This window comes from Lactuca serriola, chromosome 2, assembly GCF_051521515.1.
Source record: "Lactuca serriola cultivar US96UC23 chromosome 2, Lser_US96UC23_V15, whole genome shotgun sequence".
NCBI classification, from domain to species: domain Eukaryota; kingdom Viridiplantae; phylum Streptophyta; class Magnoliopsida; order Asterales; family Asteraceae; genus Lactuca; species Lactuca serriola.
In genome coordinates, this window is record NC_136409.1 from 178749323 (window position 1) to 178766001 (window position 16679).

Below are 16679 nucleotides of genomic sequence, written 5' to 3' on the forward strand. Positions count from 1 at the left end.
TTCTCAATCTAAGCTTTAGATTTTGAAACGAAGTATAATATTCTCTCCCTTAATTATATTAAAACAACTTTTCAACCCATGCAACTTTGCAAATTGAATCTTTGTTTTTTCTATAATTAATATTGCTAACTTGCAATACTCGCCATAATAATCATACAAGCATAACACTTATGCTCCCACTAGCTTTGACATGTATTCGGAAAACAAATGAACTTTCAGAAAACAATGCCTATTGAATTTCTGAAATTCATATTTCTAATACGAGATGCTTCGATAAGCCTTTATCTAGGCTTCTTAACCTTATACACCTTTGTCTTAGATAGCTCATATGTGTGTTTAAACAATTCAGAACTTATGTTACTAAGTTCCAAATGTTGAAACTAATTGCCAAATCTCATAATTCGAACTATGGAAAGGGATGCCGTAACCATAATCGAATTTTGAGAATACAATTTTCACAATCGCTATCTTTTTAAAATCTCTTTTAGTGAAAACATTTCCTCACAGTCATTTTCATGAAGGAGGGAATCTTATGACACTTAGATTTTATGGTGTATGAGTTCCTATCCATGTGAATTTGCCAAAACCAAGGTTTGCGACAAATCCAAACTCATATGGACTGAACTTTCTTAATCTTGATTTCTTGCCTTATGGTAACACGAGTGCCCACCATGTCTTCCAAGTAGTTTAGTAATTTGTCCTTACATATCAATGTACTTTCCATCTACTAAGGCTCTAGTATGCATTCAAATGAGAACTCATAGAACTCACATACACAATTAACTCAATTGGAATGGCACAAAAACAAAATAATGTCAACACGATAGGTTGTAAACCTCAAGTCGTGTGCTAGTGATGATCGATAAGGTTTATTCTTGGTTTGTTCTTGAAACCTTTCAAGACCATTAAGACTCCCACTGACTCCTTGATATATAAGATTCTCTTGTCAAGAAACATTTCTTGACAAAGCAAATATTCAAGAGTTAGTGTAGTTCTTATCAAGACAAAACACTTAACATAATTGGTCCTAGTTGGTCTTTGTCTTATCCAAGACAACACAACTCACCAATTTCAAATGTGCAAGAATAAGAAAACTTTTCCAAGTTCCACATTTGAAGAGTGTTATAAGCCTACTTAAGACTTTTCACTCAATGTCACAATCTTGACTCTAAGTCTTGATATTGGAACGAAGTATGATTGACTTCTTGATTTAACCATTTCTACAATTATTGATTCCTCTTCTTAGACATGCAATTGCACTAAGACTCACTTAGAGGATCTATTGAGACATGGTTCTTAATCATTAAGACTTATCATAAAACACAATAAAAGGTACTCTCCCTTCTTCTTAGAATAAAGAACCTTTTATCTTTCTACCTATTTGATTCTTCTTTATTCGTTCTACTATTCATTGAAACTCTTTCAATCAACTCAGAATTACACTTAATCTTATAACTATAATCATATTTACTAAACTTTAGTAAATCATGATGAATATCTTTGTCACTCTTGTGGTGGACTTGATCAACGCACAACCTAGTGTACTTGATCTCCTAGTCCTTCAATTGACACTTTGTCAAAGAATTAGTCTAAGTTTCCCAAATGTGAAAGTTTTTCATTCATCATACAATACACATTGCATGATTCCAAGTTTCTGTCCAATTGAAACTTGGGCGATGAGAAACTCTCCCTATTTGGTAAACTTTTGACATTTCCACAAATAACATAATTAAGAATCAAATCCATTATTGCTAATAATAGAAACATTCAAACATCAATTTTTCATACATGCCACTGCAAGGATAAATAAATCAAAATTCATTTTATTGCGGAAAAAAAAAATTTGTCCTTACAATGCAATTCAATTGAAAAACTATGTTATTACATATATATATATATATATATATATATATATATATATATATATATATATATATATATATATATTAACAATCTATTCTAACTCCAAGTAGTAGCTCAAGAATCCAATCTTCAAGTAATGTGATCGAAATCCATTTCTTCACGATTAGATTCAGCTCACTTCTTCCCTCAAGCTTCCTCTCTTTTCTTCAATCCTACAAAACATCAAAATGTAATCTTATCACATCATGTATTAAGAATCTAGAATAGGAACTTAAAAGAGTTAGATAATGGATTTTACCTGAAGTAGAGCCATACGTCTTGACTCTCCCATCTCTTAGATCTCTCATGTAGTTAGGGCAGCTTCGTCTCCAATGCCCCTTCTTTCGGCAATAAAAGCAAATGGACTCCTTTGGCACAACACATCGGACAATCACAGACTTAGTTCTTTCTGGACTTCCAATGTTGCCAGTGTCCATTGAAGTTTGGGAGTTTGATTCACCGGACAAATTTGCTTGACCAGCACGCCAAATCATTGTTGATTCAGCAGCTATAAGCAAATAGGTGAGATTAATGAGGGTCACGTTGTGATCCATCATATAGTACTCTCTAACGAACTCACTATATGATTCAGGAAGTGACTAAAGAACCCAGTTAGCAACCAACTCGCTTGAAATCTCGACACCCAACATGTTTAACCTATCAATGTGTGACTTCATCTCTAAGACATGTGCACACACAGGTTTCCCATCTTCGTGTTTACTTGCCAAAAGGGCTTGAGTGAGCTTGAACTTTTCAAGCCTTTGAACTTGTGGGTCAGGGAGAACAATTGGAGGAGGTGGAGGAAGTGAAGCATGACTCTCATTTCCTTGATCGTATCTCAGAACGTCATCTTCATTTGGAAAGCTTGTTCCAAAGGATTTGGGAAGACCATTGTAAGATTCAGACATCTACAAAACGGGAGAAAATTCAAGTTATGTTGATTAGGATTCTTGATGTAACACCCAAATGAAACATCAAGCTAGGATCCAACACAATATTCTACAACCTAGAAAAGGGATGTCGTAATCTAGTTGCAAAATATTTGAAGGTAGGTAAATGACGATTTACCAATTTCCACCATGAAAAACGAAAAGGAAGATTAAGTTTTAAATGAATTGAAACTCCTAGATCTTTTGAGATTCATTGAACTTTTCAATGGCATGTTTAATCTTGATTATGCCCTACTATTTGTGACTGGGATGCCGAGGATCACAAACAAGGTGTGAATAACCATACGAATCACGTGGTGCACCCAATGCTACAATCACCTAATCAATGTGCCGGTTAGCCACACACGCTCCATTGATCTATGACAAACATCGAGTCACCCTTCGCTACCAATGTCATCCCCAAATTAGTGTGCCGGTTAACCACACACGCTACACTAACGTTTGACAGGGGTACGAAGTGCAATTCTATGGATTAGCATACAATTTCACATTTTTCCTAAAGTAACTATGATTTGGGAATTTGAAAAAGCATTTAGTTACTTTGTACTTCATTATACTTATAATGGAAGGTTTCTGTCCTATCCTACCCGTTCGGCTAACGACCCTCCACTAGTCAAGAGTGCAGTGGGTAAGAGTGGATACCCATTCAATCACCATTTTATAGGCAATTTCCTTAAACACCCCTTATAGACCAGCTTCGTGAATGAGGCCTACTAACGGTAAGACTGACTGTTTACTCATACATATATATAATATTAGACTTTTAATGCTATATATAGTATAGGGTATATTTTACACTTTTAAAATACTAGGTGGTTTAATTTAGTAAATTATACCTTTTAATTTAAATGCAAACCAAAACTTTATGGGTTTATTAAATCACTTTTAATTATACACTTTAATTAATTAATAAAACCATAAGGGTGTGATTTGAAATTTTCAAATTTCTAGGGTTTTAGAATTTAATATTTCAAAATTAAACTTATAATCAACTTTTAAATTCCAAAACTTGAGGGCAAGTTTTGAAACATTTCAAAACATTAGGGATCAAATAACAAATAATTCAAATTAAACAATTAATTTCATAATTATCTATATTTGACCTAATCTTATTTTAGTCATTAGATAATTACCAAATAACTTTAAATAATCCATATTTATCACATAAACAACCAATATTTAAAAGATTTGAAATTATCTATTGTTTTGGCAAGGATAATCATTTAATTAAGATAAAATTCGGATTTTAACTTCATAAAACAATTTAACCATCAAATCCAAGTCAAAACAGCAGCTAAATCCCGAAATACCCTCTGCCTGACGCACTGACTCGCCGAGTCAGACCTGGACTCGCCGAGTCCAGATACTGACTCGCCGAGTTGTGTCGGGCAGAGGCCAAAAACTCGATTTTTAGCAAACAAAATAGTTAAGCATCACATACAACTGAAATCAACCAGTCTCTGATACCACTGAGGGGTTTTAGGCATAAGAACAATCATATGTGCTCATACAAACCCTAATGCTTGGATCTAGGTTTCTCAATTGTACATGCTTTGAATCCAAGACTAATAAACTTAGATCTAACATATTATAAACTGAATTAGGGTTCAGAGAATTACCTTTGATTGTTATATAGCAATAACAATCAATTCCTTGCTTGGATTGGCTTTAAAAGCTTAGTGCCTCAAGTGTTGCACCTCTAATGGAGTCACAAACACCATATACAACTTGGATGAAGAGGAGAAGAAAAGAGGCTACCAAAAACGACTAGAAACCCTAGAGAAATAGTTCCACACGTTTTTGGGGCCTAAGGGGTCCTTTATATAGTTGTGTGGGCTGCTAGGGTTTCAGTCAAAACCCTAATGGACAACTTAAACTCTAAGCAGCCCATGGAACCTTCTGGATAAGGCTATGGACGAAAATATGATGGGCTTCCATCATAATTTCGTTCACCCCTTATTCCTTTAGCATTCCTTAGCCCAATAACTCAATTATCCAATAATTGCAGTCCAGTCCCCTAAATTTAATTAATCTCTTTTAGCCACAAAATTAATTATCAATTAATTCTTGACTAATACTAATTAAACAGTATGATTTCTCCTTTAATATATTATTCTCATAATATATTAATAAATCATATTTAAACCTCTCTCTCCTTAATTCATCCTACATATTGCTATGGTGAAGGCAACCCAAAAGGACCATGCTCATAATCGGGTCAAGTACATACCAAAATAGTTATGGACTTAGACACTAATCCAACAACAGTTTCATATACACCATTACAAGGTAATGCTCTAAAATAAAAAAAATACCATTATAATAAGCATTTATTGCACCAATTTCATTATCAAACGAAAGTGTGAAACCTTGTTTGTACAAACCATGAAAGGAAATAATATTTCTCGCCATATCATACGAGTAGCAACAATTATTCAAATCTATTTCTAACCCACTACTAAGCAATAAATAATAAACTCTAATCTTGGTGACAAGTGAAACCTTCCTATTCCCCATGATCAGGTTTATCTTCCCGTGCTCCACATCCTTACTTCTTGTAAGTCCCTAATTTGCCCATGTATCAATCAGATCCGTTTGATGGTGCGGAATCCCAATCAAACGGATGATGTCAGATAAAATAGAAGAGAAGAAGAATATGAATCTCTGTATGAACTTATTAGAATTAAAGTTCCAGATGCAAAAGATTCACACACAAAATGCTCTCTAGTTTCTCTCTTCTCTAGAACACCTTCAAATGCACACACTTAAGCTCCTTTAGTGTTCATCAATCTCTACTCCTCACCCTAACACCTATATATATATATATATATATATATATATATATATATATATATATATATATATACACTAGGAAACATGGGCTAACTGAACATGGGCCGTAAATGGGTTTACGGCCGTAAACACCTTACGGCCGTAAACACCAAGCAGTTTACGGTCCAAGACACAAAAATACATTTTTCTAGAAAAGTAAAGTATAAACCATATTTTTTACCCAACACTTATTTTTAGGCCATGTACATCAGAACAAATGTGAAATCCACAACCTGTGTCAAGCACCCAAGAGTTAGTATGTGATGAGTTTTTAGATAGAATAGTATAAATACCTACATGTGTGGATTTAACCTTCCCATCCTTGACATCCTGCAAGTATTTGGGGCAATTTCGCTTCCAGTGCCCTTTTTCATGGCAATAGAAGCACTCTACTTCTTTTGGGATGGTCGAGGGAGTAACTTCTTATTTTTTGTATACATCTAGGTAACAAACTTGTAAGAAGTGCTCACATATGACCATTATGACCGGGTGTAGCAAGTTAAACCGTTCATAATGGTCATATTTGAACATTTCTAACAATTTCGTTACCTAGATGTGTAGAAAAAGGTTACCCAAATGTGAACAAAACAAAAAGGTAATTACCTTGATAATTCACTTTCCCTTCTTTTTTTATTTTACATTCTAATTTTGATTTGGTATAAAATTTAACCTAAATAGTAAATATTTTTATAAAACCACGTCAGTTTGGTAAGTATCTTTTTTAAAATACACTACTTTGGTAAAAAAACAACTCCAGATATGACAGGTAAAAAAACACATCGCCATTTTATAGAATTTCATTGTTTAAGATATTAAATATAAAAATTAAAAATTTACTGGAATTTTATTTCTCTTATCTCATATATATATATATATATATATATATATATATATATATATATATATATAGAGTTGCTTCATAATTATGCTACAAAAAAATGGCTTCCAACATCCTGTGGTCAAATTAAATACTCATATATGGTTATAAATATTGTTTTAAGAAAATTTAAATGAATATATATTAATATTGCAAACATTATGTGATCGACAACCTTAATAAAAAGAGAAATTGATTTATCAAAGTTTGAAGAATGAAGGTGTTCTTTGGAAGGAGTTTGAAGAATGAAGGTGCTTAGTTTGGAAAAAAGGCTTTGGATCCAGAAAATATCCATTTGTTGCAGTCCTTTTGAGGTGTAAAGTTGAAACCTTGTGTTTTTATCTTCTAGATCTCTTTGTGGGATGTTTTAGCTTGGTTTTTGGGTGTATGGTTGGGTTCTCCAAATATTAAGGGTTTCAGGGGTTGTTATGTTAGATCTGACCCTTTTATGACCTCTCTTGTCATAAAGTTGCAAGCTTTGCTATGTCCTAAGTCCCATATATGCATTAAGTCATTTATTAATCCATTTTGGGCTCTAGGGTTCCTTTCTTACATGCATGGTCGTAAAGTTGGAAACCTTACGTGATAATCCAACATTAGGATGCCAGATCTGTGTTTTGGGTCTATGTTTTGAGAGTTTAAGGGCTTAATGGGTTAAGCCTCACTCTATTAAGTCAAGGATTCAGGTTTGGGTTCATTGTAGTGGTTTTTAAGGGTAAAGTTGGAAACTTTACCCTTATAGTCATCATTTAGGAAGAGATATGAGAATGGAAGCTTCTAGATTCGATGGAAATAACTTAATGCATTAAGCTTTTTGATTCTTGGCCAACTCGGCGAGTTCGTTACGAGAACTCAGCGAGTTGATGCGAGTTTTCTCGATCTGTGCATTTAATGGAGAAACTCGACGAGTTGAAGGACAACTCGGCGAGTTGAGTCAACTCGGCGAGTTGGGTCAACTCTAACCGTTGACTTTGACTTTTGACTTATAATTAAGGGAATTATGGGATTAGTATAAGGACTGTATGGGTTTGGGCCGAATTAGGAAATTTGGGCCATTAGTGGGCTTTGATGGATCCAATAGTTCTGGTATTTTGGGCTTGAGTTGTTAATGGGCCATCGGGATACAAAGTGTTTGGACTAGAAAGAATGGTTGGGCCTTAAGGCAGGGCCATGTAAGGATTTTGAGCCCAATTTAGAAAATTGGGCCATTGGTTGATTAGTGGGCATTTGGGCCTTTCAGATTATAGTTTGGGTCATCGGCTTGGACAAGGATAGGTTGGGGGTAAAATGGTCCTTTTACCCCAGGTATGGATCTGTGGTTATGGATTGGAGCCCAATTGTTAATTGGATGTATTATTGATATTGCTAGTTCGGGAAGTCGTCAGGGCAACAGCTAGGGATTCTTTCAGTGAGCTTTTGTAGTGCGAGGTGAGTCTCCTCACTATATCCATGGGTCGAAGGCACCAATGTCGGCCCATTATGTGTTATGTGGTATGATAGTTGTTTTGTGATATGTGGTATGCTAGTTGTCTCTGTGATACTTGCATGGAAGACCTCTGAAGGTGCCTGAGGCAGTTGGATATCAGACCATGGGGGTGTCCATGGCATTCCAGGCAAAGACCATGGGGGAGCCCATGACGTTCCAAATAAAGACTATGCGGGGGAGCCCATGGCAATTACATTTATGTTGCATGATATTCTCTGGTTGTATGTTATAGGATATTTTGAGGAACTCACTAAGCTTTGTGCTTACGGTTTTCAGTTTATGTTTCAAGTACTCCAGTTTTCAAATGAAAGAGCTCGGGATGATTGCAAGGCACACACCACATGTTTCTGCATTCTGTGAATTACTCTGATTTGATGATGTTTTTGCTAACTCTTGGTTACCTTTCATTTCATGGGAAAGAAATGTATTAACGATTTATTAATAAAAAAATTATATCATGATTTTTGGGGCGTTACAGATTCCGTGTGAAGATAGGGCTGATTTAGAAGGTCCCTTTGCTATGGAGGAAATTAAGATGGCTATTTGGAGTTGTGGCAACGATAAAGCCATGGTGCCTGGTGGTTTCACTTTCAAGTTCTTGAAGAAGTATTGGTATATGTTCAAAGTTGAGATTTTCAATTACATGAAGGAATTTGAAACAACCATAAAGATTAGCAATGGATGCAATGCCTCTTTCATATCGCTCATTCCTAAAAGTTATGACCCTTTTTCATTAAAGGACTATCGTCCGATTAATCTTATCAGTTGTATGTATAAAATTATTTCCAAGACTCTTACCTTAAGACTAAAGAAGGTGATTAGTAAGATGATTAGCCAAGAACAATCGACTTATGTTGAGGGGATAAGCATTCTTGAGAGTCTGCTAGTTTTAAATGAAATTCTTTCTTGGGAGAAGGTGCTTATCTTTAAAGTTGATTTTGAGAAGGTGTTTATTTTTTGAATTGGAGGTATCTTAATTCGATTATGGAGCAAATGGAGTTTGGTGACAAATGGAGAAAGTGGATAAAGGGATGTCTATCTTTGAGTAGAGCTTCCATTTTGGTGAATGGCTTACTAACCCGGGAGTTTTGATATAAAGCGTCGGGGGGGGGGGGGGGGGGGGGGGAGGAAGGAAGGCGATCCGCTATCTCCATTTCTCTTTATAATTTCTATGGAGGGGATAGATGTCTCTTTGAAAGAAGCTTGTGATTGGCACATCTTTCAAGGTATTTCATTACCTCATAATGGTCCGTTTTTATCTCATCCTACGTATGCGGATGATGTTACTTTTGTGGGGGAATGGTCTGAGGTCAACTTCATTAATCTTAAAAAATTCTTAGATGTTTTTATCTACCTTCCGGACATAAAGTAAAGCTTGTGAAAAGCAATGTTTTGGTGTTGGGGTTGATAGTGTCGATGTTGCCCGGTTTGCTAACATCTTTCAAGGTATTTAATTACCTCATAATGGTCCGTTTTTATCTCATCCTACTATGTGGATGATGTTACTTTTGTAGGGGAATGGTCCAAGGTCAACTTCATTAATCTTAAAAAATTCTTAAATGTTTTTATCTAGCTTCCGGACTTAAAGCAAATCTTGTGAAAAGCAATGTTTTGGTGTTGGGGTTGATAGTGTCGATGTTGCCCGGTTTGCTAACATCTTGAGTTGTGAGCCTGCTAGTTTTCCATTTACATACCGTGGGCTTCCTATTGGTGCCAATATGAAACTTTCTAGAAATTGGAACCCAATTGTAGAGAAATTTAACGTTAAATTATTTACTTGGAAAGCGATAAATCTCTCGTTTGGGATGCATCTTACCCTTGTTAATTTTGTCTTAGGTAGTCTCCTTCTCTGTTACTTTTCTCTTTTTAAAGCTCCCAAGAAAGTCATTGACCTTTTGGAGAGCATTAGGAGAAATTTTCTTTGGGGTGGTATTGATAATAAAAAGAAGATTAATTGGGCTGCTTGGGATGTGGTTACTCGACCTAAGGTAAAGGTGGTCTTGGGGTTGGATATCTTAGAACTTTAAATCTTGCTCTTCTTGTCAAATGGTCGTGGGGATTGAAGGTTGAAAGTAATACTCTCTGATGTTCTTGTATAAAAGCTTTACATAATATTACTTGTATCGATGGAAAGCCATTTGCTAGGTGCGGTATTCCGGGGATGTGGCTTAGCATTTTTCAAATAAAATGGGATTTCATGGAATGAAACATCTCTCTTGAAGATCTCTTTGATAGGAAATTGGGGGCCAGAAATTTTACTTATTTCTGGAAAGATAAGTGGTGTGGGTCATTAGCTTTTAAAGATATTTTCCTAGATTTATACAAATTTGAGGTGGAAAAGAAGTGTAAAGTTTGTGAGCATGTTTCAGGTGAAGAATTGTATGTTTTTCACGGGGTGTGGAAAAGATTGTCGAGGAGAGGTAAAGAGGCTAACAAACTTGTTGTTTTGAATTCTGTCTTGGCGGATGTAAAGTTGTCTTCAGTCCCGAACAAATGGAGCTGGAGTTTTGATAGTTCGGGGTTGTTCTTGATACATTCTATAAGAAAGTTGATAGTTGATAAATGTAATTCGGAGGTTGCCGCTTGAGATTTCAAATAGGTCAATTGGATACCTAATAAACTAAATTGTTTTGTTTGGAGGATGCTACTTAATAGAATCCCTGTTGCTAAAAATCTCATGGTTCAAGTCATTGTTTTACCTACCACTGTTTGCCATTTTTGCAACATTGATGAGGAAGAGATCGAGGATATCTTTTTTCGATGCTCTTTTGGAAAATAGGTTTGGCACTGATTTTCTTCATGTTGCTGCTTTACGTTGAATCCCCCCTCTGATATAGAGGAGTTACAAAACGACTTGCAAATGTCTACACAAAGGAAGAACTAGAGAAAGATGAAATTAGCCTTGGTATATTCTTTGATTTGGTGGATTTCGAGAGCCAAAAAGGATTTGGAGTTTAAAAAGAAGAGATATCCTCCTATGAAATTGGTGGATGACATCCAATTGAGTGCCTTCAATTGAATTAAACACGGATCTTGTTATAAGTAGTCTAAATTGGTTTGATTGGTGTAAGTTCCTTTTTTATGCTTGTACTATATGATTTTTTGTCTGTATCTTGTATTTTGCTCTAGCATATTGTTAGTTTGTTTTAATTCATCCGCCCGTTAATAAAAATGTTAGTTTTTCCCGTAGAAGTTAATAAAAGTATGGTCAATAAATGAATAAAAATATTATTATATTGAAATAATGTTACAAGAGTAAAAAACATATAGTGTAGGTACTAGGCATATATAATTATGCAAAATTGTCATATATCAACAAATGGTATCCAAATATTTACGATAACTTCTTTTTATTTTAATCGTGACATTCAACATCTGGTCAATTTAGTCAATGAGTTTGAATCTATGCAACAATAAATAATTATAATTGTATGATATTGTAACTGGATAGGATAACAATTTAATTAAATGTATGAAAAATAGCGAACCTACTTTAAATAATTGTCTCATTTTCATAAATATTATATCCGTACATGTAATCCTCCATTTCCTTTCTTGAAAATCAGGTGTTGCCTTTCTTCCTCCATTTCTGCCATCTGCTTTCATTTTTCTGCAAAGTTTTTGCTCCTTTCGACGCTGCTTCATCAGTAAGATCGGAACTCCTTCATTTTACTTAACCATCAGCTCACTTTACTTGCTCTTTAACTTGTTTCATCTTACAAAATGCTTCAGATTTGAGTTTCAGCTTCGTTTTTTTGCAAGACGACGACAAGAATGCTTCTACTTTACCTTTTTCAGGTATGTACTTGTTACTGTATTTTTCAGCTATTATTATAGTTCTGTTTTGTTTCAGTAGTTCATTAATGGCTTTAATCTAATTTTTTATTTAAAAAATTGATTTAAGTCGCCGTTGTGTTTTGTTTTTCTCTGTTTGGTATGAACATGAATTGTTCCATAGCGTTTTGTCGCTTTTGTTTGATTATTATCACTATATATTGTTTTGTTTGTAGCCATGTACTCATATCTGTTTGAGAATATACTGTTGAAGGTTTTGAGTGTAAGTTGAAACCTAATTTTTGCTTGTTGCCTTGTTTCAATGGCCTGTGCAATAGAATCGAAGCTCCTCCTGCTAGTGATATGTACTGATTTCACCTCATCTGCTTCAATCTCAAATGATTTAGCTTTAAAAGCGTTCCGAGATGCATGCACAGTGAGGTATGTTAATTTTTGGATGTTATATTATGCTACGATGCTCTGAAAAAACTCTTCAAATCTCAGAATCTTCACCATTATTGATCGATTTGACTTGAAATGTCGATTTACAAAAGGAGAAACCCCTATCCCCTACTTGTACGCTTTCGTTTATACCAAATTAGGTCCCTAAAATTGGGTTAATTAAATCAATGGTTCTGTAATCATATTCTCCGGATGTTTTAATAGAGGAAATTAGGTTGTTTCATTGAATGAAATTTCATGGAAGATACCAATTACCAAGTAGTCTGTTGTTCATGTGGGGCTTTTATTACATTAACGGAAAGATACCAAAGAAGGTAATTAGATAAGACATTGCTATCTGAATCTGGGTTCACCTGTTTATTTAGAAACTTTTTCCCCTCACCCTTCATTTCCTTTATTTATCATGTGTATATGTCATGTTAGAATCTTGATTATAAGTTCATTTATGCATCTTTTTCTTGATTGTTGCAGATTGTATGTGATTTAAGTTACTTATGAACTTTTGACCAAAGGGATTTCTCAAGTGATGGACCACAAATCATGGCCTTGGAAGAAAACATCTACAGAGAAAACAATGATTCCAGTTGACAGAGCAAACGTAGGGAGTGAAGATGAGGTAACATAACATAAAAGCATACTTTTCTTACTCATTCATTCTCCTTTTACCCCATGCCCTTCAAAAGTATTTTTGCTTTTACATGTTCATATTCTAATATTCTATTGATACTTTTCCTATCAACCATGTTTATTTGCAGACAAAATTAAATTATACAGTGGAACCACAGACAAATTTGAAGCTTCAAGATGAAAATCTTTCAGCTGTTAAAGGTGGTGACTTGTAATTTGTAAATTCTACTTTATTTATAATCTTATTTCCATGAGTTTAATTATATATTTAATTAAAGTATACATATCTTCATACAGGATGGGAGAAAGCTGAATCAGAAGTTTTAGCACTAAAACAAGAACTAGAGAAAGCTACGCAACAAAGAGAAGCATTAAATGAGTGTATGCTTCAGCTTCGTTTTGTTCGTGAAGAACAGGAAAAAAAGATACATGATGATTTAATGAAAACATCAAATGAACATGAAAAAAAGATAGCTGAATTAAATAAAAAAGTTTCCAATCTAGAATTGGAAAACAGTCAATTAATTTACTCTCTTTCATCAAAGGAAAAGCTAATTAATGAACTGCACTCTGTTAGAGCTCAATTAGATTATGATTTAAGTGCTGTTGTTGGTCAACTGGAGTCAACTCAGAGAGAAAATGCTTCTTTAAGTTATGAAGTCCGAGTTTTAGAAAAAGAACTTGAGATCAGAAACGAAGAGAGAGAATTTAACCGAAGAACATCTGACGTGGCACATAAGCAATACCTAGGAAGTGTCAAAAAGATCGCACAGTTGGAAACCGAAGCACAAAGACTCCGCTCACTTCTCCAAAAACGCTTACCTGGCCCTGCTGACGTGGCAAAGATGCAGAACGAAGTTGACCTTACAAGAAGAAAGTCAAACCCTTTTCCTATAGCATCAAAGATCACGTTCTTGACTGAACAGTTGTGTTCGTTTGAAGAAGAGAACAGACTCCTTAAGGAGTTTCTCAACCAAAAGTCAAAAAGTCAAACGGTCATACCTGCCACGTCATCTGACATGGGTAGTGATGAAAAAGTCAGCATGGTTGGATCATGGGCCCCATCTTGTAACACCGTTAATGCTTCTGATATCGGTTTGATGGATGATTTTGTCGAGATGGAAAAATTGGCACTTGAAGATATGAAAAAAAACGAAACCCTAGAATTTAACAATTCTGGTGTGAATAAATCGATCCAGAGACTTATTGAGATTATTGAAGGTGTTAAATTGTGTAAAAAAGATGATATTTTATCATCATCATCATCATCATCAACATCATCGTCATCATACACTGTTCATATATTTCAATGGAAATTATCCGAGATTCGCGATATTTTGGAGGGATTTTTAAAAAACTGTAACGAGTTGTTAAATGGGAAAGTGGGAATGGAGGAGTTTTGTAAAGAGTTGACTTTTTCCCTTGACTGGATAGTCAACCATTGTTTTTCACTTCAAGATGTTTCGAGTATGAAAGATGAAATCAAGAAGCATTTTGAGAGTGAGGTGGAAGGTGGGCCCACAACCGGTCAAACGGATAAGTTTGACTTTCCGAAAGACCAGTTGCCAGGGTGGCCAATGGCGGCTTCTTGGAATGTAATGGTGGGTGGTGTTGATAAGCATCCTATTAAGACCATTGAAGAATGCAGTGAGAATCATCAAGAAAATAATACAATCCCAAATGAAGAAAGGTAGCTTTTATTCTTTTATTTAAAAATTTAAAAATTATAAGAAAAATTCTTGATTTTTGTTCCAAGTCTAATTCCTCCTATTGGTATTATTGTTGCAGGATAACAGGAAACGACATAGAAAAACGTGATTTGGAAAAGGAAAAGGACGAAAAAGCCCTTCCAAGTGTGAGTCGCAATTTATATAATTATGATATGGTTGAATTAATTATCTTAATAATGACACACTCGATTAATGCAGGAGAAGGAAATAATGGAAGCTTCTGAGAAGTTGGCTGAATGTCAAGAAACGATACTAAACCTTGGGAAGCAGTTAAAGGCATTAAGTGCTTCACCTGAAGAAGAGACGTGTGAAATTACGGTATCGCCCTTGCCTTCGCCAAAACGAAACAGTAACCAGCGGATCTCTCTGCTTGATAAAATGATTACGGAGGATGCAACGGGAGCTTTGAGGAGTCAAAAGAGCAAAGGGTTGGATAGTAATTTGAGTGTGAACAACAAGAGTGTGATGTCTCCGAGGATGTTTGTGAGTGTTGATGGAGTGAAAGATGAGAAGGATGAAGAAGCTTTGGTGAACTTTTTGTCGATTGTGACAAACAAGAAGAAAAGTGGTGGTGGGATTTTGAGGAGATTGTTTGGGAGGAAAAAAAGCTTTAGTAGTAAGTAGTAAGTAGTAGTAATAAGTAATAAGTGATAAGTGATGGGTTGGGTTGTGAGCTTTTTGGTTGTTTGGTTTTATTTGGAAATAATGGTGTGAGTTTGAGGTTGAGGGAAGGACTTTGTTCTTGTGCTTGTGTAAATATGATGAACTTTAACTAGAAGAAATGGAAATGGGGTTTGCTTTTGATTTTGTTTTGTCTTCTAGCCGAGTTTTGGATTATAAGATATTAATGCTACCATTGCAAAAAAAAAGGACCTTGTTGATAGATCAACAACTATTTTATGTCTTTAATCGTTTAATATACAATATAATAAGTAAGTTGATTCATATATAAATATATTTATAATGTAGAAGTTAGTTAAATTTATATAATTTAACTATTTTTTTCTATTAAATTAATTTGTAAAAATAATAATTTTGAAGTTAGTAAAATATAAAAGTATATATATGATGAAGAAGTTAGTTAAATATAAAAATATGCTTATATAATAATAAAATAAAATAATAATTAGATATTATAATAAAAAAATGGTCCATTGTTTTTCAAATTACAAAGTGTGCAAAATGGTCTAATAATTTTATTAAATATTTTATTCATCTTAAATACATAATCTGACAAATTTATCCAACTTTCCAAAAAAAAAATTCACAAATAATCATCAAGTCCATTGAGGAGTTTTTGCGAACTTGAAATTACTTCAAATATAAGGATACTTTGGTGATTCTCCATAAATGCAGAGTGCGGATACTAAAAGTATCTGCTCAAATCTTTGTGGACTCGTTCTTTAGGATTGATTTTACAAACTCGATTTTCCAAAAGTGAGTTCGCAAAAAAGCTTGTTCTTTTACAAATTGGAAAACGAAAATTTGAAATTTGACCTTTTAAATATATGTTAAATCCATAGAGGGCATGTTGAGTCCGCAAAAGACCCTTTGTGAGCCCTATTTTCGGAAATGCTAAATATTTTAGCAAAAAAAAAAGGCAAATGGCTATATTTGTTATTTTTCATTTTAAATAGTGTTTATAACTAAAATGTTGTCTTTTTAACTCGAACTAATGTCTAGCCTATAGGCAAGCATAGAGTGATTATCTTGCTTTTGCCATTTGGGGTCAATGATTACCTCTTAGGCCATCTCCACAGATAGTCTAATGGAGAGTTGAATCTCATTAAACTCAAAATTTCTAAAATTCCAATTATGAGTCAGTGACATGACACTTAATAGAATGAGAAGTTCAATCATCATTAAACTCTACACTCTCTCTCCTCTCTTACACACACATATATAATTATATGAAGTTTAATGAAATGTAGAATTTAATAGGTAAAATTGTACAGTGAACGGAATGTATGTTGTCAATCTATTGAAATCATATGAGTTTAATGCATTGGAAATGGTCTAAGGCTATACATACACGGAAT

At 34.4% G+C, this 16679-nt stretch overlaps 1 protein-coding gene across 1 annotated transcript; it reads left to right on the forward strand.

Moving 5' to 3' along the window:
- Positions 1-11545: 11545 nt before the first annotated feature.
- LOC145087521 (filament-like plant protein 7) lies at positions 11546-15447 on the forward strand. The gene is made up of 8 exons (XM_079025485.1): positions 11546-11694; positions 11780-11845; positions 12160-12262; positions 12755-12899; positions 13039-13111; positions 13208-14600; positions 14699-14765; positions 14839-15447. The coding sequence occupies exons 4-8, from the start codon at positions 12810-12812 to the stop codon at positions 15262-15264; spliced, it is 2049 nt and encodes a 682-aa protein (XP_078881611.1). The 5' UTR covers positions 11546-11694; positions 11780-11845; positions 12160-12262; positions 12755-12809; the 3' UTR covers positions 15265-15447.
- The last annotated feature ends 1232 nt before the right edge of the window (positions 15448-16679 follow it).